Source organism: Idiotropiscis lumnitzeri, chromosome 20 (genome assembly GCF_059441095.1).
Source record: "Idiotropiscis lumnitzeri isolate Australia: NSW breed Sydney's pygmy pipehorse chromosome 20, RoL_Ilum_1.0, whole genome shotgun sequence".
NCBI classification, from domain to species: Eukaryota; Metazoa; Chordata; class Actinopteri; order Syngnathiformes; family Syngnathidae; genus Idiotropiscis; species Idiotropiscis lumnitzeri.
Window position 1 is genome coordinate 11,693,115 of NC_142410.1, and position 26,570 is coordinate 11,719,684.

General features: G+C 45.7%; 2 protein-coding genes across 3 annotated transcripts; one reads left to right on the plus strand and one right to left on the minus strand.

Annotated features, from left to right (window-relative positions):
• Positions 1-342: 342 nt before the first annotated feature.
• On the minus strand, positions 343-22,349 carry ptprea (protein tyrosine phosphatase receptor type Ea). Of its 2 annotated transcripts, XM_088284414.1 has the most exons (21): positions 22,147-22,349; positions 14,563-14,711; positions 8,756-8,827; positions 8,336-8,432; positions 7,543-7,616; positions 7,262-7,398; positions 5,881-5,971; positions 5,417-5,493; positions 5,295-5,331; positions 5,136-5,233; positions 4,835-4,954; positions 4,598-4,758; positions 3,997-4,132; positions 3,772-3,921; positions 3,533-3,626; positions 3,384-3,460; positions 3,018-3,152; positions 2,768-2,893; positions 2,409-2,560; positions 1,587-1,722; positions 343-1,132 (listed from the first exon to the last, which is right to left on the minus strand). In XM_088284414.1, the coding sequence occupies exons 3-21, from the start codon at positions 8,820-8,822 to the stop codon at positions 1,058-1,060; spliced, it is 2,040 nt and encodes a 679-aa protein (XP_088140540.1). In that variant the 5' UTR covers positions 8,823-8,827; positions 14,563-14,711; positions 22,147-22,349; the 3' UTR covers positions 343-1,057. The 2 variants fall into 2 exon arrangements, with proteins under 2 accessions (XP_088140540.1, XP_088140541.1); XM_088284415.1 differs by lacking the exons at positions 8,336-8,432; positions 8,756-8,827; positions 14,563-14,711; positions 22,147-22,349 and adding an exon at positions 7,682-8,301.
• An 877-nt stretch (positions 22,350-23,226) lies between these two features.
• On the plus strand, positions 23,227-25,032 carry clrn3 (clarin 3). Its single transcript, XM_088284416.1, has 3 exons — positions 23,227-23,513; positions 24,461-24,646; positions 24,755-25,032. Exons 1-3 carry the CDS (start codon positions 23,282-23,284, stop codon positions 25,030-25,032), a joined length of 696 nt encoding a protein of 231 aa, XP_088140542.1. The 5' UTR covers positions 23,227-23,281.
• Positions 25,033-26,570: the final 1,538 nt, after the last annotated feature.

Sequence of the window (26,570 nt, forward strand, 5' to 3'; positions counted from 1 at the left end):
ATAGAATAAAATCTTAATGAAAAACGAACAGAAACTCAAAATTAAACAAAAGAAATACATAAAAACAAAACAGTCATAAAAAAAAGTCATAAGTTTAAAAAAAACTGTAATAATCTTGCAGGAACATTTATAACAAACATCCAAACAAACATATAGTTATTAATAATGCACTGATAAAAATGTGAGCAATATATTTTTGCATAATTTAGAAGAAAATAACAAAAAAATATTAATAATTTTCATTACTTAACCTGAAAAAAATTAGAAATTTACTCTAAACTTAAAAAAAACATTATTGAACGCATGCACACACACACAATGAGTCAACAAGTTTGCTCAAAGTTGCATGAAATTCTTCCCAAAGTTGAGTTTAATGGCGCCGTCGAGTTATTTTACATCTAGAAGTCTCACAAATCAGACAAGCCATCAAAGTCGTTTCAAATAACTTGAATAGAACGTGTTGGTTGTGTTACTTTTCAAATCATATTCTCTTACTGCATTCTAATTCGTACATTGTTTAAATTAAAAATTGATAAGATTAGTGTCCACTGAATAATGAAACAAATATAGAACTAGACAACAAATCTTGATATTGCAAGTTTTTGTCTATCAAATGCGTATTTTTATGTGCTTTTTTTTTCTGAACGCGACGGGCGGTGTGCCACTGCGAGGGACACAACGGAGTGTGAATCACATTTGAGCACTTGATGAACATGTCGCACAGACTGCCAGGGGAAAAAAAACAAACTAACAAAAAGGTGACTTGCCGTACATAAATACTTTTACAACTTTTAAAAATATTACATGGACATAAACATTCCAAAGTACAATGTACAACAAGAAAAACCAAAGTGAACAGAATTCTCATACATACTGCAAAATATAAATTACCACTTTGTTTTATTTAACCCATGTACAATTCTTTTTATATATAATACAGGCAGGACGGAGGTTTAGTTGATGTTAGGACAAGTGCATAGCGAAAATAGATCTTTAGAAGAAAAAAAACAAACAAACAAAGAGGACAATGACAACGTTGATAAGGCAAAGAATCAGCTCATTTAAAGTTGGCATAGTCGGAGAAAATGTCCACAAAGTCTTGTACCACCCTGTAGCAGAAGTCGTACTGCTCCTGTCAGACAAAACACACAACGCACACACAAAATCAACAAATGCTCATTAAATTTAATTAACATTTCACCCTTATTTAACCACGAGGCTCAATTGAGAAAAAACATTGTACGTTTGGACTGAATTATTATTTTTAAATCGACCCAAATAAAACAGTACATAAAAAAGATGTTATGGACGTAAAAACGACAATGCTTTTTTAAAAAAGGTAAAAGAATCAATAAAGTAAAAACAAGATGTAAAACAAAAATAGTTGAGCTTAGTAAAAACATAAAAAAATGAATAAAATTACTTTAGTCAAAACTAGAACTAAAAAAAAATAGAGAAAATATATGCAAAAAATGTATTTTAAAAAAAAAAGTCGTAAAAGAAAAAGAAACACAGGAAATATAAAAAATAGATTTTGCAATTCCAATTGGTAGTGCAGCACGTGTTGTGCCGCTCCTCCTACTTACCACCGTCTGGACCATGTGCGGCCTCTGCATGCGTAAACTCTTGACAGTTTGGAAGACGTCCAGCAGGCCTTCCGCCTTGACGCGTTCCAAGATATTGCTCAGTGCAATGAACGTACCGGTCCGCCCCGCGCCGGCGCTACAAAGCGCACCACAAAACCACAGCCGCCCGTTAGCGCCGCGCGCCACAGTAGCAGAATCCCCGGAGACCTTTAAACCATCAACTCACACGCACTTCCAAGTGGCAAAAATTCACATGGAAGGAAACAATTGAAAAACAAAGGCCGCATTGGAACCTTTTCTCAAAAATGTTGCCTTGTGTTGTAGTGAGCAGGCCAAAGCAATAAAAGCATTACTTTGGCGCCATCTGGTGGTGGGCAATGTAAGGTTTTATTTAATGATAGTGGGTTTTTTTCAAAGTGTTTTAAGATGTCAATTTTGTTGGCGGTTCTTGAAAAAGGGAAAGTATGTTTTTTTTAAAATAAAATTAATAAAACAAACCCTCGCATTACAATGTTTGAGTAAAGCACAAGTGCGGCCATTTGTTTGCCCTAGTGTGATATGACAATTTCTGCTAGCACGCAAGCTAACGCTATGTTTGTGTTGAACAATTGAACCCCTGAATTAATTAATTCATGCAACACGGGCTTATTTTTTTTGGCTGCATCTGCCAGCACACCCCACCCATCGAACCAAAAGGTTTTTGCCAGCATTTTCAATTGAGGTTAGCGGGAGCGCGTCAGTTTTCTGCCACCTGGAAGTAACCTGTCGCCGATAGTTTTGGACAACCGTGAAAAGGTCTCGAGCGCCCTCCAGCGCGTGTACCTGCAGTGCACCACGATGGGATGGTTGCCCGACTGCTGCTGCTGCCGCTGCACCGCCGCGATGATGTCGATCATGCCCCGCCCCTCGGCCGGGATGCCCACCTCGGGCCAGCCGTGGAATTGGAAGTGCCGGATCACGCGCGTCACCTTCTCCTACGGGAAAACATGTTGTGTTTTTGCAAATTATGTAACAATTGACTTTAGCAAACAATTTCAACAAATGAAAAATGATCATAGCTACAATCTAATAAAATGTATCAAATTTATCTTATACACTTCAAATGTTTATCAGTTATTTGTGGACTATTTGTGAATAAAAATTGTTGAGGAAGGCGAGTCGAGCGTGGTGGTGGTTCTTACCGGCAGGAAGGTGAGTACCAAGTCTCGTAGGATGAAGGCGTCGCACAAGGCGTCGCCTTTCATCTCCACGCTGTAATCGCCGTACGTCTGCGACTCCTCGCTGGGCCAATACTGATAACACTTGTCCTGAAAACAAACCATTACGCCTTTCTTTTTCACGCACGAGCAATACGTTAAGTGCCAATTTGGAGAGGGCTCACGAATATCATGAATTGTCAAACGACAGACCCGCACGGCGCCGAAAGCGTACCTGCTCCCGCTCCTGCAGCTCGGTCAGCATGACGATGGAGTGACACTTCCACTCCCACACCATCCTCCAGAAGTCCTCCACCGTGTGCTGCAGCGGGCCCTGCGTGGCGATGTAGTGGTCCTTCTGTCGGTATCCCTGCAGATACAAGAAAAATAAATAAATACAGAATTGGAATGCGTGCAAAGATCAAATGAAGTGCTTGCCTTTGTAGCAACGCGTGTTGCTAGGCAGAACTTGTGGCAAGCCCAATTAAAATGATTTGAATCTGGAGATTGTTTTAACAGGAACATCCTATTTTTTTAAATAATAAAATAAAAACTAATCACAACAATAATAGTAATATCCAAGTGAATAAACATGACATACATCGATAAAGGATGCGTTGACGTAATCGGTGAACTCTTGACCTCTCCTCATGGAGAGAATAACTCTGTTGAAGTCGTCTAAAAGCGAAAGAAAAAGCGTGTGAGAATCAAGCAGACGAGAGCATGTTCTCCCTCTTCTTCATGGCTTACACGGAATGATCTGCAGCACTCGGTTCTTCTTCATGTTGGCGGGCAGGTTCCCCGTTCTCATGTTCTCCTTCATGATACGCATGTTGGTCAGTTTCTGAGGCACAAACAACACATCAACATCAACACAGAATCTTCCAACCAAAATGAACGACTTGCAGTTCCAATGTCACTATGTCCTGTTCGCTCAACTTGGTGACCGAAAGCAGATTTATATATTTTTTTTATTTCCTTCCGATTACCTTGAACTCCTCCTCCAAGCCGACGCGGTCGCCTTGGTTGAAGGTGTTGTGCAACTTGTGCAGGTGTCCCTCCAGAGACGACACATCCAGCTCTGTGTCTCCGTAGAGGAAGTACTCCAGCAGCGCCTGGTAGATGAACGAGTACTGCATCTGCGGGACGGAAAGGAATGTCTGTGTCGATTTACCGCACACGCAAAGAGAAGTTTTGGGGGCGCCGCCACTCACGTCCGTCTGGATGAGCTGCGAACGCTGCTCTCGGATTTTGGACACAAAGCCGAACACGTCCACTTTCTGCTCGGCGTGCATCATGTCGATCATGCCGTCGATCACGATGAACGTGCCCGTCCGACCAACGCCGGCGCTGGTGGGAGGGAAAAAAAAACAAAAAAAAAAACAACAAAAAGAACGACCATAACATCAGGCATGTCAACTTTAGATTGATGCTGTCGGAAATCTGGATTGAGAAATACATTGCTTTATTTTTGAGGTTGTACAGAGCTGTGCTTAATATTTTGACCTTCTTATGTAGTATTTTTAATATTCGCTATTAAATAGGATATTTTTTTTATTAAAAAGCAAAAATTACAAACTAGTAACAGTAGTAAAAAAAAAAAAAAAGAATGACACAACTGGACTGCATTCAAATGAGATCGGTCTTATGTCGACTAATATTTTAAAACTAGAAAAATATTACAAGCAATTGTCAGTGTGATATTAATAATGGTAATAATTATTTTGGAAAAAAAGAAAAAGAAATACAATCTAGTAATATATGACTAATATTTTTCAAAATATTTGCAAGTGCGACGCGATGCGTTTGGTGTACCTGCAGTGGACCACGATGGGGCCCGCGAGCGGCGGATTGAGCGCCTTGACCTTCTTGAGGAACTTGAGCATGCCGATGGGCGAGAAGGGAACGCCGAAGTCGGGCCAGCTGGTGAAGTGGAGCTGCGTGACCAAACGCGGCGTCTTGGCGGCGTCGCTGGACTGCAACGAGCAGAACGGAACCAAAATGTGGGCGTGGCCAGCGTGGCGCCGTATGACGCATGCGAATGCTACGTACGTATTGTATGCAGAACTTGCGGATGGTGTAATCCACCAGCACGGTGAAGTCCTCGACGGCCACACGCACGTTCCCGTACGTCCAGCAGCCCTGATCAGGCCAGTATTGGTAACACTTGTCCTGCGCGGCACGGGACAAAATCAATCATCTTGTTGTCCTTTTAAACGAGTGAACACATTTGAATTTTAATTCCCCCCCTTTTTGCGTTTGACATTCAATTTATGAATACTAGGCCCCAACCTAGATGGACTTTTCGGAAGAGTGTTAAATGGCATTTTTGCACCGGGTGATAACCACTCACTTCCTTCCTCTCTTTCAAGTTGGTCAGCATGACGACGGTCGACACCTTCTGCTCCCAAATCATCCTCCAGAAATCGGCCACCGTGTCCTCTTTTGGACCTGCCACCACAAAACCTTTATGCTTTCCCCCCCCCAAAAAAAGGTAATCAAGTGAACTTACCTTGTGCTGCTATGAATTTGTTCTTGATGGTGAAACCCTGTTTTGGGGGAAGCGCTGGTAAGAATGTAAAGTAGCAGAGGGGGGAAAAAACAAAATCATATGCTAATTTATGTTCCACTCACGTCGATGTAGGAGGCGTTGATGTAGTCAGAGGCGGGACATCCTTCCAGCTGAGTCAGCACCACCCGGGAATGATCATCTGACGGAAGGCAAAGGAAGATCCCGTTGGCATTCGTGTTTGTCATATTAATTCATGATTACATCCGAGAATTAAGTCGAAGAAGTCACCTGCCGCGACGGTGTGTAGTTAAAATACTAGTTTAAGTATAAAGTGTTCAAATATTTTTGACAAGCAAGTTAACACTTTCAATTGGCTAATAATTTATTAAAATGATAGACAAATGGTATCGATTAGTGAAAAAAAAATATGGTGGCAAAATGTAACATTTTGGTTAGGTCGTCATGGTAACGAGTTCCCCCCTGCTGAGCGGCAGCTACAAAAGTTAAACCAAAAGCAGCTTTCTGTTTGACTTTTAAGCCCAGCGGCTCACAGCCCGGCTCGGCGAGCGGCGCTGAGAATACTCACAGGGAAGAATGTTGGGATATCTGTTCTTGTCCTTGTTGTTGTCCTTGTTGGCCTCCTCGTACGTCCCGTGGGCGTGACCTCCCGGCAGCGACTGGACAACAATTTGTCAACAAGTCAAATGAATGTGATACTAAAAGCACACGACAGACTGTTAGCGACGCCGCATTTCATATTTCACTTGAGTCATTTCCTCCGCTACGAACAGCCGTCACACCTCCTTCATTAGTTCACGTATGCGCTTCCTCTATTAGCGCACGCGATATCAAAGTCACATACGAAAAGTTATACTGACTCAGATGCTGAAAGAGGAAAAGGCTATTTTTCATGTGAGGATGTATAGATGTGTCATGGAAAGAAAAAAAAGACGGTAGATTTCCCAGAATTCCATGTGTAGGAACCACTCATCTCGTTCAGATTCCTAAAGCACTCAAACGCTTCCTGTAGATGGCAGCGTTGCATCACTTTGCTGAATTGTGAGAATTTAGGATTGTCACAATGATTTTTAGGGAGAGCGATGTCTATATGCTGGGAGTGGGATGAGTTCAGACAGTTTTAAAGTTTTACAAAAAAATTATATCTGCTTGACAATTTCTTTTCATAAAAAGCTCATTTCTCCGCTTTTCGCTCAGTTCTTGGCATGTTCTACTGCTTATGACTAAAGAAGAGAAATGTTCCTGGTAAATGTAATGCACATTACAGCACAGATCACAAAATTCAGTCAACAGGCTCTGAAAGGTCCGACAATTTGGGGAACTCCGCTTTGAACGCGCTTGGCAGTGAATGAGTTGAAATAGAACAATTGATTTGCATGCTGGCGTGGCCAACGACAACTTTTCCACTTTCTCATATGGCCCACTTGGAAAGAGGATCGCCCACCCCGGCATGACATTATTGAAAACCTCTTTTTAGATGACCTACCGGCAAACGGCAACCTTTTCTGCTTTTTTTTCCCCAAGTCACTGTTTTGTATAAACAGCACGGAGGGACAAAGTCCACCTGGCACTTTTCCATATTTAAAGTTTGTATCAGAAGGCCACTTTACATCGCCTGCATTTTGCCATGACGTTATTCTGCATCAACGGAACGAGGAGACAAACTCGATGCCATTTTCTGCCTTTCACACGGCTTGTAAAATCTGCCATTTTTGTGTAATGTTGCTAAGTAAAAAGAGTTAAATGATTATCTTTCCACATATCCACTCATTAAAAAATGATTTTGCATCATCAAACAACGCGCGGCGTTGAATTAATCGCAGCAGCACGACGTCAGAACCAACGCCGGCGCCAATTATCCGTTTGCGCCGTTCACGCAACACAAGCGAATACTTGCGATGTGTTCCCATGCGCTACTTTTCATGGGGGATGATAAAAAGAGGGCTTACGTTGTACTCCTCGCGGAAGAGTTTTCCGTCATCGGCCGAGCGCAGCCTATACTCGTCCTCCAGGAGTTCCACGGCGAGCGGCGGGCAGTTCTTGGCGGCCGTGGGGGATCTGGGCAGGAGGACCACCGTCGCCGCGTCTGTGTCAAAACAAATGAGCTGTGTTTTTTTCACGTTGTCGACAGGAAGTCAAGGACGACCACAATGAAGGCGTGTGAAAGAGACACGGCGGCGGCTACGATCGTCACGCTTCACTTGCATCGTCATAAAGCGCTTTCACGTGCCTTGCTCCTCCAGGATGCCATTTGGGATCTTCTTGTCGACTGTGGTGACCGCCGCTTTCCTCTGGTTTTTTAACCTAAAACACGCACATGAGTTCAAATAAAGCAAGTCCAGGAAAACGAAAGAAAAAGGGCTTCCTACCATCTGAAGCTGGAGAAGCTCGACTTTCTCATGAGCTAACGTGTTGGGAAGAAGGAGTTGGTGCGTTGGAGCGATCTGCCGCGCTACCGACCGACCGACCGACAGACTGACTGACTGACTGACTTGCGAGCGAGCGAGCTTGGCTGTCAGAGGGAGGCAACGAGCGCCGCTTCCTGACTCGGGCTCCGCCTCGGCGACTCGAGGAGGAAGTGTTTGTCACCCGGAGCACTGCCTCGGAATCTGGCTCCAAGCCAATCAGCGAGGGTTCACGGTTGAGGAGGAGGGGTAAGACGCAGATATAAAAGCGACAGAATTCAGCTTCCAACGTACGAAGCCACAATCAAGTCGACGTGGTTCAGTCAGAAATTCAAAACAGCAGAATTGTTCACATTGAGTTTGCTGCCTGTTGCTTGGAACAATCCGTGCTGTCCTGCCCACTGAACCCAAAAACAGAACTACAGTGGCAACTTGTTCGCTAATATCAGTGCCGTACTGATGAGCTGAGATGTGTCAATGAACAAGATAGTCGTCTGTCTGAAATTACCCGCAGGTGGCCAAGAAGGGAAGGCCAGAATAAAGTCAAATCTGAGAGCAGGGTTCAGTTTTCGAACTTGTTTTTGTGTTAAGGTTCTGCTGTAGCCGGCTGGCATTTACCTGAGGAAGTACCAGGCCAGCAGCACGACGATGAGCAGCAGCAGGGACAGGACCAGCACGGTGGGGAGGACGTGGTGGCCGGTGGACGGGACTCCCTCTGAGGATGTGCAAATACTTCTTCATCAAAAGCTTTAGCATTTTACATCCTCTTGAATGGCTGCGTATTATTTTAGATGTTATTTTCTTTTAGGAAATGCAAATAAAATAGAAATATGATGTGGTATATCTGGTAGCGCAACTCCAAACACAGCAAGTTCTTGTCCTGGTTTAGAGATGAGGTCATGGTTAGTCACCCACTTTCCCGCTACAAAGAAGTGCTTTGGCGCCCATTGTTTACAAACATTACAAAACGGCGTATGGGCCACATTCTTAAACTGTGAATGACCGGGTAAAGTGATGACTGACTTGCGTGCGGCTTACCTTGCGTATGGTTGCCGTTGCTGCTCCAATTGGATGATGTTGTGGTTGCCACCAAAAACAGAAGCATTGTGACTGCGAGCGAAAAACAACAACAAGACGGATATTAAATTTCTCCGCATGGGAACGCCAAACGCAGAATAGCCCCATTCAGATCGGAGGAATGTGCTCATCCAGTTAGAAGGAGTCACAATGGAGCGACACACTCATATCCTGCTCATTCATTTGAAAAGGCACGCGGCGGGCGGCCACAAGGAGGCGCAATTGTGCAACGTTTGGGAGCAACGCTCAGCAGGATGGCTTGTTTTCATTGAGAAAAGGAAACTGCATGAAGATTAACAACTCAGATAAATAATTGGGACTTGTTTCTTCTTCAATTTATTATTTTTTTTTTTGTTTACAGGAAACACAGCTGGACAAAGTTCTGAGCGTGCTCTGGACACAAACGATAATCTCAAGGTAACACCAGTGCATGGCAAGAGTGACGTTGGATTTCAACCATCCAGCGACGCTCGCGATATCAAAGAGTCTTCAAGATAGTCTCCAATTTCTCGACAGCGACAAGAGTTAGAACAGATGCTCAGCAAGGCTTTAAAAAGCGTAGAGCTACTGATGTGTGGCGGGAGTGCCCAAACCCCTGCAGAGTGCAAACGAATAGCCGCGTCAAGGCAGTAAAGAAAACATACGTAAAACATGCACACGTGATATTAATAAACAACAACAACGAGTGTCCAAGCGCGGCAACACAAGGTAACGAGCGGCAGCGTGCCTCGCAACGTCGGTTGTGGACGACATTTAAGGCCTGCTGCTGCCGGGAGAGGACTTAAAACGCAGCAGACCTTGAGAGGCTTCATTGTGTTTTCAAAGCACTAAAAAGTCACCACGTGTTCCACCCGCTGCAGAAACTGCATCACCTCAAGGCTGCAGGTGTGCGCTGCAGCTGCGCCAAGAAAAAAAAAAAGAAGAGTATAATCAATGAGGTGTTTGTGTTGCGGTGGGCTGCCAGGCCGTGCCGCAGCATCGGGTAAAAGGGGATGGGGGGGCGACATTTGAAGAGGGGGCACCGGAGGAATTTGGAGTCAGCAGCGGCGGAGCGAGCTCGGGAGCAGAAGGTTCGGGTCAATAACACTTCCCGGGGCCATCAATAAAGCGCATGCACATGCGAGGAGACCCCGCTGAAAGAACGATGACGGCATTCTAATGAGCACGAGGAGGAGGAGGAGGCGGGACTGAGGCCTCTCATCGGCGTCCTCCTCATCTTGGCTGTCCAGGAAGTTTGCGGTCCTGGATGAAGGTTGGATATTCAGGTGTGCTCAGGAAAGTCCCGAAAATGACATTTAATTATCCGCCCCATCTCCATAGCAACGCCAGGTTGCCCTGTCTGCCCATTGGTCCAACGAGATGTGTGCAGCATAGACAAGAAAAGCAAGCAAGAAATTGACTTTGAAGATTTTACTCTCAAATGTTACCAAATACAGAAATGAAATGTAGTGTCACGACACCATCTGTCCGTTCGTCCGTCCATCGCGCATCGTCTGACCTCTACAGGGCTCCAGAGTACTCCGTATTGTTCGCAGCCTGTTTTTCACGAGTAATTAGATTCTTCGGCGTGTGACCGCTTGAGCATCTCTTGAGGACCACTTCCTTCCCTTCCGGAATGTCCCCCACATTGCTATTAATAAAGCGGCGTCCTATTCCCGCAAGCGTCGCATTTTTCAACGGGAGGCGGCCATGGAGCTCAAGCCTCAAATTAGACTTTTTTTTTTTTTTTAAAGCACGAGTCATCGTTTAGCCTGGGGTCAGACGGTGGGCATATGGCTACCTTGGCGATTGTGCATTGTCCTCACTCCATTTAGCACTCAGCGGCGAGTCAATGAAAATGGGTCACGAGAGATCTCGGCTCAAGGGGGAATTTTTGAGGAGTCTTTACTTTGGGAGAGGAGACATTTGCAAGGAGCTCCGGGGAAGGTTATCACCCCGGCCAGACAGTTTGTGAGGCGCAGCGCTGTCTTGTGATGGCCATGCATCGGTGAGAGGTCACCCTTCAAAATAAAACGCTTCAGGATGATTTCATTTCAGAAAAATGACCGCAAAGCACCCGTACAAGCAGCGAAGGTGTTCTCGTATCTCCTTCCGCTCATGACCAGATTTAACCCGATCCGCAAGGTATCCTTAAGACCAATGTACTACTTTCCTATTGGTCGGAATTCGAGCAGCATTTTCAGAAAGTGCTCAAAATCTGCAGAGGTGAATTCATGAAGTGCAAGACATTACGATGACAAGCGAAAGCTGCAAAAGACCACAAAGCGATTAATAACGAATGGCCCCGAGAAAGAGTACGCTTGATTAACACCACACAGAGCAAAACCAGTCAGTTAACATCCTGAGCGGCTGTGCCTACATAAAAGAAAATAAATGCAAATCAAAGCTTTTTGTCCTCCGTCTTCGTCAAGTACGGCGTGAGAGCGCTGATTGATAGCGACTCGGCACAAACTAAAGAGCTGCAATTTATTTTGTTCTTCATTGATTTTATTTTGTCAGTCGTCTTTAAACGACGGTCTCTCGCTCGCGTTCAAAAGCGCAGTGTCTTCCGGCGGACAAGAGCGGCATCAGAGCAGCTGAATTCGCTTTTGGCCGGCACAAAGTCCCTCTGTCTCCTCGCATACATGGGCTGGGGGAATTTGGAAAGTGGGCGCTGGGTGAGGCGGGGGATTGTGAGGAGCTCGCAGTGAAAGGTACATTACGTGCTCAGAAAAGCCTCCAGCTGCCAGACTGTTTACTCGTTAGGACGCGGATGTCTGCGACCTGAGGTGACCTCATATGTTTCGATTTCCTTTGAAATCGGCTGTGAATTTCTGACAAACGGCGCAAATACGGCCAAAGACGCACACAAAAAAGTCCCAAAGCGAGCAGAGAAATTCGAGTTGACACGAAGAGCCATAAATGTGTTCAAACCGAGGACCGGAACCACGGCACGGGTATACAAGTAGTGTCGGTAAAATGGGGGTCGCTCGCCCTCCCGCACTCCCTCGCACACCGTCCGTCCATTAATCAATCCCGCCTCCTTCCCAGGGGCTCGGACGGTGTGCCGGCCGGCTGCCGCGCCGCGGTATCAACGACACCCCGCCTACCCGTCAGCAACATCTTGGAACAAGTGAGCAAAATGCAAGGCGACACGCTCACGAATGCGGATGCTCACATGTGGCGAGCAGAACAAATAAAACGCAGATGAGAAATTAGCGTCTGGTTGAGCTAAATGCCGAATTTCTGGTGGAATTTGAGTGTGATTTAGTGTGCATGCTCAGTCATTGCTTGTATTTGACAGGGCATCAAAAGGCATTTTTTTGGTTTGTTTCATCATCCGCAGATTTACACCCCTGCACATTACATGCACCACATTTGCTGCCAGAGTGTCATGAAAACATTTACAAGCACATGCGTCAGGAGTCATTTTGTTCGTGCGCCATCATCCATGACTGTGTTGTGTGTGTGTTAAAGCTTAAAAATTAATGAATTTGACAAAAATCACATTTGCAATTTAAATAGAATGAGAAGTCTACAACTAGAAATTCTTATCAAAAAATAAATAAAATACAACTTGGGAGTAAATAAGTATTTTTTTTTTTCATCTAGCTTTGCCAATGGCGTTTAGTGAGGAGCCGCTCCTCCACGAGATGGCAGAAGGTACGCAATTAACCTCTGCATTCGCTTTTTGTGCCATTTTTCCATCTATCCCTCCATTATCTGCAGCGCTTATCCTCATTCTGGTTTTTCTACTATAAAAGATGTGCCTCGGCTCAATTAGGGTTGAAAAAAAAATAGCATCAGAATCAATTTCTCAAGCCACTTGTGGTGAGTCAATTTGCAATTATTCCGAGCCGTTGGTAGCGCACGAGGAAAGGCGTGGAGGCTGGCCTGAAGATTGCAAAAGTGGTGCTGTGACGCGTATCATGACAAGCAAGTGTGCAGAAGCAAACAGCAATTTCTGTGTGAAGGCATGCAGGACGCCCAAAGCAGAAGTGAGGAACCTGGTGGCAATTTCCACGTCCGTCAGTCAGTCGTTTTGCGCACACTATGGCTGGCAAAAATCAAAGCTCACATCGTTGCCCTCAAAAAGAAACGCCGTTTCTCGCTAAATGGATTAAGACTTCTCATTTTTGGCCCAACGTACAGTCATGACATCATTTAATAGAATGTATAAAAAAAAATTCAGCAGTTGGAGCTACATTGCGCTAATCACTCTTCACAGAAGATAACAAATACACGCCTGAGAGTATTGTAAGATTTCCACTCTTATCTCAAGACACCGTGGAACGCAAGGGCAATTGTGTCTACGGAACACAATGAGGTGATTATACATGAATATGATTTGCACAGTGATGGTCTGCGAAATGGATAAAAAGAAAAAAAAAAATCTCCCCGTGGTCGCTCTGACATTTATTATTCATGCACTTCATTTGACAAGGAGGCCGAAATCACACTCAAGGTCGACAAAGGTGTATTGTACTTTTGGCCACGAAGGGAGAGATGCGCTTTGAACCACCTAAACGAGCAAATCAAAAAAAAAAAGTGACCTGCGAGAGGATGTCGTGGCATCCATCCTCCAAAATAACAGTTTGCCTTCATGGTCGGAGTCAAGCATGAGCGAGAGATGAAGGCGGCGAGTGAGAGGAAGGAGGGAGGGCAGCGGTGGAGAAACGAGCGATAAGCGCCGCCGCCGTGCAACAAAACGTCCCTTGATTCTTGAAGGAGAAGAGGAGGCGACGTGGGGGACAAAGTGAAGGCCCACGCCGAGACCTTGAGAGCCGTGTTTGACAAAAACATCCTTTTGAGGTTGTTGCGGCGAAAAAAAAAAAAAAAAAAAACACCTCGGGTAGGGTCATGTGACTTGAGGGCAAACAATCGCCGTTGCCATGGCGAAGAGACGCCGTATGGCGCTTCATCTTGCAGATGAACCGAACGCTGCCGCTTGCTTTCTTATCGCGCATTTGTGTCGATGAAATTTTTATTTCAACTAGTAATTATAAAAGACAAATCGTGTTTTAAAACACACTGCCGGCTTGAGAACGCAGCTTTTAGTAGCGGATAAAGAATAGGTTGAGAATTGCGACTGCTCCCGTCGATTGGGAGGGAAAGAAATGCCAAGATGGGCAGTCGGACAAGTTTAGGCACATCACACGTGAACGTACGGCACGAGGAACAAATTCCTCCGAGATAATGAGTCGTCGTCGTTAGTAGAAAGTGAGCGCCATCCCGCTTCTAACAAGAGCTGCTGCTTTGGAAGCCAGTTGTTTGGCAACACGTGCGCGCTCTTGTGCGTGTGCAGTGTAAGCACATGCCGTTCTCCATCTGCTCTGCGACACACACCGTTTCCTGTCCTTGCAGCCAACCAGCAAGTCAGGCCTTCCTGTAGCGCACCGCTGCGCTGCAGGGGAAGCGGGCGTGAGAGATGCACACACACACACAAAAGAAAATTCCTGGATAAGATATAAATGGAGGACCTACACACACAGATCACATCCGTCGTCTTTCCTCAAGTGTCGCTGCGTGTTCCCTTCGTCCTCATTTTATCACGGACGCCCCTCTTCCAAAGTCATAAAACGACAGCAGGCTTGCAAGTCACCTCGACAAGAAAACCAAGGCGGCGGCGAGAGCTGGCAAAATTTGTGTGGTCGTTATATTACGCCGATATTTTCTAACCGTATTCAAACAATTTTTTAAAAGAGCGAGCGTTAGGATATTCTCGTTGTCTCCTCAATGAGCCCACGGAGTGCCGAAAATGCAAATCCAGTTCGATGTGGAAAACTTACCCCTGTTAAAGTGAGCCGAATGTGACTTCCATAGCAGCCCGGGGTCACATGACGCTGGAGGACTTCAGGTGGTCACATGGCCCTCGGCCGACCTGGGCACCAGGAAGCGGGTGGCGCGACTTTGCAGGTCCTAAAGGGACGTGCACCACCTTCAGTTGCGGGAGGGAAAAAAAAAAAAAAAACATGTTAGATAAAACATTCCGTGGGTCATCATTCAAATTTCTTTGAACTCTTTGTATTCAGCCCAAAATTTTTAATAAAGTGCTATAATTTTGGGTCATAAAGGCAATTTTATGATCCAGTCTGAGGACTTGTTTGGCGAGAAGAAGAGAATGCCTTTGGGAGCGGACTGTGGGCTCCGGTTGCTGCATAATTATGTCGTTTGGTTCCAAGGGGAACGTCATAAAACGCCAATGATGGTCACGCGACGTAAATGCGGCCAGACAAATTAGACTGAAGAGTTCAACAAGTTTGTTTTTTGCTTTCCCACAAAAAAGACAGCCATCGTACCTCGTGCTGGAAAAAAACAAACTAACAAAATCATCCCCGGATTTGTAGCTTAGTTGCACATAAAAGCTTCCCGCCGCCTCATTATGATCACATTCAATTTGATCCCGGAAGTCTGTCCGTATTCCAGAACTGGTCGCCATCTGATCTATAATCCCTGCATCCCCTCGAGAGAAGCCCGGAACGAGGCTACAGCGGGAGGAGGAGGAGGAGGAGGGGGATGGAGGGCGGGGGTGCGTGTGGCACAATTTATGCACCTGGAAAACAACCACCAGGGATGTCGAACTTCTGAAAACAGAGGCAAGAACTCTTCCTTTCTCATCCACGCTGCTCCTTTTGCTCAACACACCTGTCAAAAAAAAAATGTAAATAAATGTGGTGGGGAGCGTGGCATGTGGTTGCCATGGAGACGGGCTGGCGCAGGAGAGGTGGATTACAGAGCGAGCGGGGGGGGGGTCCTCGCCTCTTTCTCTCTCTCGGTTGCAGTGATGGATGAACGTGCGAAAATCTGCTGTATGCGTTCCCTCTCGAAGAAAGACGTCAGCAGACACAAAGCGTGTGAGGAAACACAGACGAGGACGACATCATGCCGTCCAGGGTCCTTCTCCAAATGGAAGACATTTTTACTGCATTTTAAAGAAATGGAAGACTGACTTGACCATTTTTGGAATTTTTTTTTCTTCTTCAGTTTCTCTAAATGTTACAAATGAAATATCGCAGTGATCGTTTTCATATAAAAATAGAGAATTGTTGTATTTTCTGCCTTTTTTGTAAATAAATTAATTAAAAAATAAATAAATAATCAAAAAATGGGGGGGGGGGCCACTAAAAGACTGTCCACACTTTGCGTTGTGTCAATCGAGGCCCGTGTTGGTCTTGTCTCAGTCTTGGACTGGCCGGACTTGAGGATTCCCCATCCTGTCAAGAACAGCGCTGATTGGCTCTACTTCTTTGCAAGCGGCACGTAAAGGTTGGATCTTCTGCTCATGCTCTGAAGCATCCATTTCTCGTGTCAAACGAGGCTCTGCTTTCACATTTTGGCCGAGATCCTTGCCGGTGATGTCAGGTCACAACGGTGAGCAAACATCTTGTTGCCGCGGTAACACATGTGGTCTCCAGGTTGCGGAGGTGCTTGCATCTGTGGTCCAAAAATGTCAAACAGCTGCTGAGTCTGTGAACGGCGCCACAAAGGGACGTGACACCAAGGTGACACACACACACACACACACACACACACCCCCACCCCTACACACACACACGTACACACACTTGGACACCTTCTTGACTCTCGGGTTGTGGTCAATCAGATTAACACATCAAACGAAGATCTGTGAGTGCCCCCAACAAATCCGTTTATAAAGATAAGCTGTGACACACACACACACACACACACACTTGTCCCTGAGGATGCGGCGAGTCACTATGTGACAATCAGTCCAGCAGATCTCTGCGTGTACAAAGTGCCCTTTGAACTCTGAAAGCGGCACTAACGGCTCCCAACGCCGCATCAGAGAACAAATCCCAAGAGGTGGCCTGAGATGCGCAGTCCGCATTACAGGAAATACTGTTTGAGGAAGTAATAAGTCCAAATATTCTTCTTCAATTACTCACTTCATTATCTTGTCGATGAATTGAATTAAACTCAACGTACATTCATAAAAAATATCGATATAAAATATGATCGTGAGGTGCAGGTGTTATTTTGTCCACTTGGGGACACCATCTTCACATATCTGTGACTTTGAGTGCGTGTGTCTTTAAAAGGTGGAGCCAGGCGAGGTGAGTGACATGCACGTCAGTTGGAGCTGTTGCAGCTTCAACGGGTAGTATTAAAGTGCGTCTGATACTCCCGCCGAACCGATACGATGTGTGTTGTGGTAAACAGGATACAGCGAAGGGAAAGAAGTAAGCAGAAAACGACAGGAAGTGACCTTGAGAGCGACTGGACGACCTTGAGGATTTGGCTCATTGTTGTCATTGTTCAAATATCATCGCTCTTGCTAGCCACAAATGCACAAATTCTACTGCACCGTACTGGAACTTTTCTGCTGGCAAAAGCAGGAAGTACACTTGACCGTTTCTATTCATTGCTCAGATTTCAACTGGAAATATAAATAAAAAATGAATATTCATGATGGTGGTATTCCAAGACATGCTGTGGGCGAGGGGGCCTAGTTTCAAGTCGTCTCAGACAACATTCATGTCAGAAATATCGCACACCCACACGCCGAGCTTGGAAAGGACGTCTGTGTGTGTTTCTTTGCATGGACGTGCTAGTGGGCAGCTGCATTTCTCTCACACACACCTTTGGGAAATACGACGAGAATAACGCACCAGCGGAGGCTTTTAAAGGCTTTTTTTCCCCCCTTTGCTACACAGGTTCGATGTTCCTCGCAGAAAGGGAGTGAAGTCCAAGCTTTCGCTCCCGTTGGCTGCTTCTGCCTGAGGAGCTTGTGGGGGGGGGATTTCCTCCCCTGGTGATTTTGTCATTGTAGCAAGCCGACTCACAAGCAGGAAGAGAAACAGATTGAATCACATCCCCTCTGCATGCATGTGCAACCAAAACTATCCAGACTGCGAGACAGAGAAGATTCAACGTCACGGATACGACAGTGGTCAACGCGAGGATGGCGGCTCCCAAAAAGTTCCAAAAATAGAAATCATGAGTTTCTGTTGCAACGGCATTGAGAATGAATGAGGACACAAAGTTGACCCGATGTTGTTTTGGTTTCTACGAATGACACCAAAACCGAAAGGAACGCAATCTGCTCGGCGCAACGCTACGTCCGAAAGGAAACCGTCAGGAGTCGGGCCGTCTTCCTGTCATGTGCCGCTCCAAAAACACCGACATCACACGCTTTGCTTTGCTCGCCAGCCCGGCACGCTAAGCCAGATTAGCGGGAGGAAGTGGCTGGCTAAAATGCCATATTTGGGAAATATGACCTAGAACATTTACGGCGGACGCGTCTCCACTTGTTAGTCGCCACAGTGTCAACTCTCAGCTTGAAAGAGGCTTGCAATGGCGAGCCCAGGGATTCATTTTGCAGTTTTTTCTTCAATCGCAAACATGTTACAACTCGCCGCTTAAGATCTTATTTACTCCAGGCACTGATAACATGCCTGCCTTTAGGAATGTAGGCACATGTTTGGCGGTAAGAACTCAGAAGTTGTTGATGCCTCCCTCCGCAAAGGCATCACTGCAGCAGATGAAGATGAACCTGAATAAGGATTCTGCGCTGTGAGGTGTGTGATGAGTGATTTTCTTTTTTTACCATCTCAATAGACAATCGGAAATGTTACACCGATTCAATAAAATCCTTGAGTGCGACAAGAGTTCAAAAAGCCACTGCCGTTAGCAGAGAACAGCCGAGCTTCTTGAGTTGTATTTTATGCGTGTGTCCATTCTCAGTTTTTAGGATTTTGGGGTCAGGACAAGTTTACAGTATGATGTTCGGGCACATTTATACATCCGGGCATCTTGCAGACAGAAAAAGGTTGGTTTTGCGCTTGAGGAAGTTAAAAATTACGTAAACTCAAGCAAGCTGTGAGCACGAGAAAAGCGGAAGTGTTCAATTTCGATGTCGGAACACTCCAGATGCTTCAATGCTTAGTTACTTTTACAGTCAATGAAAATGAATATAATATCACAGTCAACATTTTCGGAAGACTGTGTCATGCTGGCGCTACTCGTCACTGAATTAGCGGCACGCGTTGCGGCGTAAACAAAATGTGCGCTGCGCGGAGCAGATAAGAGCCCGTAGGTGGGCTTGGTATCGGAGGGAGTCTTGGAAGCGGGTCTCAATCCGAGCGACGGATTACATCCCTCTTGACATAAATCTGAAGCCAAGCCGGTTCACTTTCACAATCACTGACAGAAACAACAGAGGCGCCATGTCGAAACCCCTCGGGGGAGGGGGAGGAAAAGAAAAAAAAAAATGTACGGATTAGACAGTCATTAATACCCAATCTGGATTAACGCCGATGCAGAGGCCGTGCTACACAGCTGCAGATTAGTCGCACGGCCGCCGCTGCCGCCAGGAGACAATGGCGTTTTTTGTTCCTGGCGGACAACAAAAGGACGACTCATTTCAAACAAGGTCAACAGTGATTATACAACTAAATGGGGGGGCGACTGACAACCCCCCGACCAAACCACCCTATCGCCAAATCAGATGGGATTGGACAGAACACAAACTGACATTTGCAACTCGAGTGGCAGCATGAGTTGCCTTTAGATGGCGGCGTTGTATCATTTTGGATTTCAGATCAGCAAAGCTTTTGAGTAGAAGATAAAGATTACGCGGTGAATCTCAGACGGACACACCGATCGCTCGGAATTCGGCAAGGTTTAGGCACCCAAGACAAAAACACATCAACAGCATGTTTGGGCAACAACGCGGAATAGAAAGTGTGTGTTGCGATCGTAAGAAAAGATGACGCAGCTCATGGAGTGAATGACAAGCAAATAAAAAAAGCCCAAGATGTTCAACTCGAGCGAAGCGGTTTTGATCATTCTAACATCAGAGAAGCTGCCAGTCAAACAACCGCCGACGTGTCGCTTTAATTGCAATTGATTCATTTTTATTGCTCCCAGACGCCGCAGCGCGATTCAATTCAGACGCGTCCAAAAGGCGAATTAAGATCTTTTATTGCCGTGGGGTCGGCTTACACCAGACTTTAATTGCTCTCTGGCGAAAAGGTGGCGGACGTTCAAAACACACGCACGTGTCGCCGGCGCAACGGCCGTCCAGCCACGGATTCCTGGACACGCCTTCGTAACGCCGCCATTAGTCACGTGACGACGACAGCCGTCAAAAAGCATGAAAACAGCCGTTGTCACGGTAACACAATATATGAGACGGTTCCAGTTCCAAGTGGTACTTTTGTTTATGTTTCACACAGGGTGACTTTCACGCAGACGACGACAGACACCACAGATTTGAAGACTTTTTAGCCTTTTTCACATCGAGATTCTGCAAAACCCTTTTACACAGGCACCATTCCGTTTTACACGGAACTCTGCAAAAGTCTGTAGAACTGTTTCAATCTCTAATCTTGAAGACTTGTTTCGACACTCTGGCGTTTGGTGAAACCACACAAAGTATGCGCATTTGTCACTCAGCCTGCTGGATTTTGGTCTGTTTGAAAAGTGTCTCTTTTATGTTTTCAAGTCGCAAAAAGACACCCCCTTTAACAACAAAAGCCACTTTAAGCGAACCTTGAAAGCGGGTAATTGATCCGCCGCAGCGGTCGGCAGCAACTTCCACCCGGCAGAACATTCACGTCAGCAGCTTGTGTGAAATTGATGCCGTCCGACAGGGACACGGCACCAAAGGTGACATGCAATGACACTCTGGTTCTACGGCTTTGTAATGCCGCTAACGCTCACAGACTTTTTTTTTTCCCCACGCACATATTGCTCATACCAGAACTCGCCACTGACTGAGGGCACGACAAGGTAAGTTTCGCAACACATTTCCTGAAATCATGGCAAATAAAAAAAATAATAAAAATCCATAAAAAGGATTAACAGCCCAGCCGGAAACTGAATCAAAGGCTTGCGGGCGACCCGTCCGCGTGTTTGTATTTGAACTCCCAGCGTGCTTTACGTCCAACAAAGACGTCACTCTCGTGGGTCTTTACGCACGCTCGTCACATGCGACTATGAAAAGGCTGCAAAAAGGAAGGCGCGATCACGAGCGAGGCGGTTCCTCTCTCCCGGGAGCACGGCGCATGATGATACAATCCACTTCCTGCCTGCGCGTTGAACAGCTCACGTTACCCTGCCTTTCATGTCAGACGCATGGACGCAATTAATAGAACGTAAACACAATTTGTGCAAAGACGGCGAGCTTATTAATAAGAGAACAAGGGAACATGGATCCTTGTGCAGTGGTACCTCCATTTTTTTGGGGCCAAAAATGATCTAGTGTCACAAAACAGGCAAAGAGTGACGGTCACATGTGTGAGATTTCTATTTCAAGCTTAATGTGTCACATCTGCTATCTTTAAATGATACCGCTGTTTGGGAAATCGTTCCCTCCTGCATTCTGTGCAGCTTTGCGGACTTGGTTCACGTTGTACTGACTGTCAGCTGCGTAAGCAAAATGTTTCCACATCTCACTCTGTGCCCCTTTTTACTCAATGAGATGCGGCCACCTGTGAATGTTTGTGGCGGAAACCATTTTGAGCAGACCATTAAAAGAGACGATCTTGTCATTGGGTTGGGAACAAAAGCGGATAAAACTGGAATTTGAGGTTTCCCTTTCACAAAACGTCTTTGATAGAGCTGTCATTCCCTTCACACCTTCATTGCATTGTTGTCATTATTCCAATTATCTGCTGCAGTGCTGTTGATGCTCTGAAACACAACGACGGTTTGCATTCTGTGGCTTAGCACCTTAGTTATTATATTTATTGACGTGACCCCCCTCACACTTATTATTAAAAACACTTCTTTCTGCAATATCCGATTTGGATTCAAATAACCATTACGACAGTCAAATATACCTTGATGCAGTATTCTAAAATAATTTGCATGCTCCAACCATTTTGGCAACTCGTGAGCATTTCCGAGGAAATACTTATTTCTTGTTATTAAAATGGCCACCACCACCGTGACAGCCAAGTAACGCTTCATTTCAAGTCATTGTATTCATAACAATACTTGCCACTGGCCATTGCCTCGTGGGGGAACTTCTGCGTGAGCCAAAAGCAAAGTAGAAAATGGCAAAGGATGCTGACAGCTCGCCATTGACGTCTCAGGGGGGAACATGAATCAAATGAATCCGGGCGGGAATGACACCAACGACAACTTTAAACACGCCGACGTGCTTTCGGTGCGCACACACGTTGACGAAGCGGCTCGGCGGCTTCAAAAATCACGGTGGAATGCCGAAAATAACATTTTTTTAATTTGAGCTGTCCACGTTTCACGAAAGCGCCGAGGAAGCGTGGCAGACAGGTGGAAGACAGAAGAAGGAAATTAAATTAAAAAAAAAAAAAAACTCCCCAGTCGAGGGAGGCTTCATGGCGACGACGACGACGAGTTAGGCGAGCAAATTGAATTTAACTCACCTGGGAGGCTTCAACATGTGTCCCCGGGAGCGCAGAGTTGATCAGAGGGACGCGGAAAAAAAGAAGGCGAGGCGAACATGGGAGCGTTCGGCGTGGCCGCCTGTCAGCGTCAAAGGAGGAGTCAGCCAGTCAGCCAGCGAGCGAGCCCGTGTTTACTCCAGCGAACACAAGTGGCCGCCATCAGCCGTCTTTCCAAAGCGCGGGGAACGGCGACACTTGGTGGCCATTTGGTGGACTGCAACAACAAGCGAGTGCCAGCATTGACTTCCTGGTGGGACACAACACGTGACAATGACGAACACGGAAGTTTGAAAAGGAATTAATTTTACACCAAACTCGGTCATATAAGTTTATGATAGATTGTATGCCTTGAAAAAACTAATAATAGCGTTATCCTGGGAATACAATGTGTCATTACGGAAGTGTCAATAAAATTTTTCAAAATCATTTGATTGCTGAATTTCTGGCTAGTGAACACAACAAATTAAATACCAATTTTAAACAAAGAATTGTATTCTAATATTTTATATGAAGATTGTGTAAAATATGATTTTTTTAAAAGAATATGTTTTTGACAACATATGAAATCTTACAAAACTTGCAAAAAAAAATCTATGAATGATTAACATGCTGAGTATTTATGTTTCTTAAATATTATGGGGTGCTATTTTCCTTGTAAAAAAATAGGGGGAGGGGGAGGAGGTAATTTCTATTCATTTCAATAAAAACTACATCAATTCTCTCATTCCCAAAATATGAGGGGTTGATCTTCCAGGCAGGGCCTCCACGCCAAGGTAAATCATTCATCTCGTTTGTGCTTTATGACCTGAAAAGTGGAATTCAACTCTGAGGCGGGGATCCCCTGCCACATTAAGGACTTTGCACAAAATGTATTACAGGCACACGACACAGGCCTTTTACAAAACTGTCACAGAGAGAGACAGAATAGAAACTCGCTTGCTTTCTGAAGAGAAGGACGTTGTTGTCGCCAAGACAACCACATTAATCAAAGGTCATAGTCATAACCAGGGCCGTTTTATGGCCGGCGTTTCACTCCACCCTGGAAGATAACACACACACACACACTCACATACACGCTCACCATTCTTCATTTTGAGACGCAAGCGTCGCCGTCATGCCGTCCACGACCAAGACCGTCCACTTCCTGTCCAGCGCGCTGGTCACCTGCGTTTCGGTGGGCATCCTGGGCTTCGCCATGTCCACGGCGTGGGCCACCAAGAGCATGGTGTGCGCCCAAGATGGCAGCGGCTTCTTCAACGGCTCGGCCGCAGTCACGCTGGAGCTCTTCGACGGCAGACTGGAACGGGATATTTGTCCCCTTTTCGGACCGCCTGTTGACTTCGAAGGTTGATATGTTTGTGATACGAATGAGTCATTTGGGATGCTAACATATGACAAGATCGCAAACTGAGTAGGCGAAAGCGCAAAAAGCTGATCAAGCAGGACTTGAGCTCATGTGTTGGTGTTCAAAACAATTTCTGATGAGAAGTGATGACATGCTAACAGCAAGATACAAAAAAAAATGGATGTGAGATCATTTATTATTTTTTTTAATATTTCTAATGTGAACTGATAAAAGGTTAACATGCTAGCAGTTGGTGCCACGAATAAATGGCAACATGGAAAGAAAAAGAAAGAGAAAGAGAAAGTGCAAAAGCAGATTTAGATGGATTTTACGTCATTGGAAACGCTCGCAATGTTGCTGTTTGGCATTTGCGGATTAACTCATTTTTTTCCCATTTTTCATTCCGACCCTTTTGCTTACTTGCATTTTTTAATGATTTTTTTTTGTTTTACTTTTATTATTGTAATCTTAAGGAGTGTCAATGACTCACGGGGCACGGCCTCTGTCGCCACAACTGTTTTTCAAATGAAGACGGATCAAAGGCTAGCATGGTAACATATATGCTATATATGCTAACATATAGCTCCATAGCAATTTGCAGAGAAAAAAAAGGATTATCCATTCTTTCCCGGTCTTGGGTAATATTTCAAATGAACACCAAGAGTTGGTACCGTTGGTAAGCTAAACTATGGCAACTCCTAGCAAAACAATTTATAAACGTGATGGTGATATGATCCAAAATCCTATCCTGGTGTTCATGAAATTTAAAATGACAACTGATGAAATTGGCTTGACTCAAAAAGTCAAATTAAAAACTCTTGTCCGGTACGATTTCAGATGAGGGTGGATTCATGCTAATATGCGAACAGTTTGTATGCTAACATATAGCATCGCAAGCTAACAAGATTGGCTGATGTGCTAAGAAAAGATTTTGTGTGGCACTGGCAGTGTTCCCCAAGTTGATGGAGACCAAAGGCGTGCCGCTCGTGCTGCACGCGGTGACTTTGTGCCTGCTGGCGTTATGTCTGCTCTGCTCGGCCGTCAGCATCCTCATCTCGCTGTACAACAGCGTCAGCAACCCCTACGAGACCTACATGGGGCCCGTCGGCGTCTACGTTTGCAGCGCCGTCAGCGGTGAGACGCGCCGTCAAGCTCAACACGTCCATTCACAAATTCAGCAAAAATTCTTGAATTGGATTTCATTATAAAACGTTTTTTTTCATTTTATTTTCATGCCTACAGCGTGCTTGTCCATCGTGGCGCTGGTGGTATTCGTGGTCAACTTCAGCGTAACGGCGGTGGCGGAGGACCTGGTGAGGAGCTTCTCCGAGAACGTCCCGGTGGAGCTGAAGATCACGTCCTCCGAGATGCAGCTGGGCTTCTACCTGCTCATCCCGTACGCGGCGCTCTCGCTGCTCGCCATCGGCCTCATCTACATGTACGACCACGCCGCCTACACGCAGCGGCGCGAGCAGCAGCGGCCCACCGAGGACGCCCCCAAGGAGATCATGATGTACTAGGACCCTCCTTAATTGAGGGGGACATCATTTAATTTATTTGAACGACATCTTGCAGGGGGGGGGCGGGGCCTTTGTAAATAGTGGCGGGACTCTCAAAGTGTGATCAGATTCTTTATCATTTGCGAGGAGATTTTTTTTTTTTCCTGGGGGTGCTTTTATCATTTCAGGCGGCCATCACTGTGCTAACATATAGCAAACGGCAACCTGATTTGATGACGCGCTAAAGCAAATTAAAATTTTCCTCAAGGCCTTTTCGTCAGCTACTATTTAAAATAAGAATGAAAATGAAAATGTTCTTTTCGACGGCGGTGGCAAGAAACGCACCGGCGCACCACTTTTTTGCCAAGGCAACCAAACGATATTCTTAACCAGCTGCCGGCGCTGACGCGGTCGCATCGGCGACGCGAGGTGTCCGGTGTCCCATCACTCACCGGGGTCACCCGGCCCGTGTTTGGACACGTCCGTCTTTGCGTTGCTCTCGTAACGCCGGCTACCTGCCTTCAAAGCGCCTCTCGCACTTCAAGGCAGCTGCTGAGGGAGCTCGCAATTTGCCTTTTTTTTTTTTTTTTTTAGGGGGCCAATATGGATTATGTTTCGGAGGATGTGCACTCGGCCGAGAGGAAACGGAAAGCGGGCCTCTGTTTGATGTGCCGATGTGACAATTAGTCATCTGTTTCGCACGCCGTTTTTCTTCTTTTTTTTGGGAGGACAAAGCCGAAGCCGGGACGATGTTGGACGAAGCCGAACTAAGTGCAATAATGTTGACATGAAGTGTGTCAAAGCAAGCTAATAGTATCCGACTTGTTCTCCCCTCTCGCTCTTGTGCCTTCTCTCCGTAACTTGCGTGTACTCAAGGCCGACGAAGGCGCTCTAACATGCGCACGGCAACCTGAAGACGTTGTCCGTACACTGCCGTTCAAAGTGGACTCATAAAAACAACGACAATCCCCCCTTCCTTGCATTTACGTTCTTCTCTCCGCGATGTTGGCACTCAAGGCCGACAACGTGGCACTCTAAAGTAGCCATAACCTGTGCCGTTGCACTTTTTGGAAATAAAATTCCTCCCTCCTTGCATTTCTGCTGTTCTCTCCGTAACGTTCACACTCACAGCACAACAACGAGGCACTCTAAATGATCCGAAGGAAAGCTGCCAAAATCAGGACAACGGTTGATGATCTATCGCCACAAGTAAGTGCTCCAAATTTGTCAGTCGATGCACATGAGGCAAACTTGAAGTTCATTGTTCTTTGAGCTGGACTGTACAAATGATATTCCGCAAATGAAACGAAGCCCACGTCCCAAAAAGTTTGGCCTCTCGCATGGCTTCAAACATTTTTCACAACCAGCGCATGCAGGAGCCGTTTTATCTCATGACTTATCTTCTCACGTGGGCACTCAAGAGTGGAGGAAAAAAAAAAAAAAAAGCAGCATTGAAAGCGAACCCCCTTATTGCAAACAACAAAATCAGAGATGCTCGCTAATCTCTTCCTCTCTTTGGAAGCTTTCGGGATTAAACGAAGACGCTCTTATGTGATAGG

Excerpts from the sequence above, each read along its gene's own strand:
- ptprea (XM_088284414.1), bottom strand. The coding sequence starts at position 8,822 with ATGCTTCTGTTTTTGGTGGCAACCACAACATCATCCAATTGGAGCAGC. Across the intron at positions 5,332-5,416 it reads TCAACGCCTCCTACATCGAC|GGTTTCACCATCAAGAACAA; the intron begins GTGAGTGGAACA and ends CCCCCAAAACAG. Across the intron at positions 3,461-3,532 it reads AGTGCTGCAGATCATTCCGT|ACGACTTCAACAGAGTTATT; the intron begins GTAAGCCATGAA and ends TTTCGCTTTTAG.
- clrn3 (XM_088284416.1), top strand. The coding sequence starts at position 23,282 with ATGCCGTCCACGACCAAGACCGTCCACTTCCTGTCCAGCGCGCTGGTC. Across the intron at positions 23,514-24,460 it reads ACCGCCTGTTGACTTCGAAG|TGTTCCCCAAGTTGATGGAG; the intron begins GTTGATATGTTT and ends TGGCACTGGCAG. Across the intron at positions 24,647-24,754 it reads CGTTTGCAGCGCCGTCAGCG|CGTGCTTGTCCATCGTGGCG; the intron begins GTGAGACGCGCC and ends TCATGCCTACAG.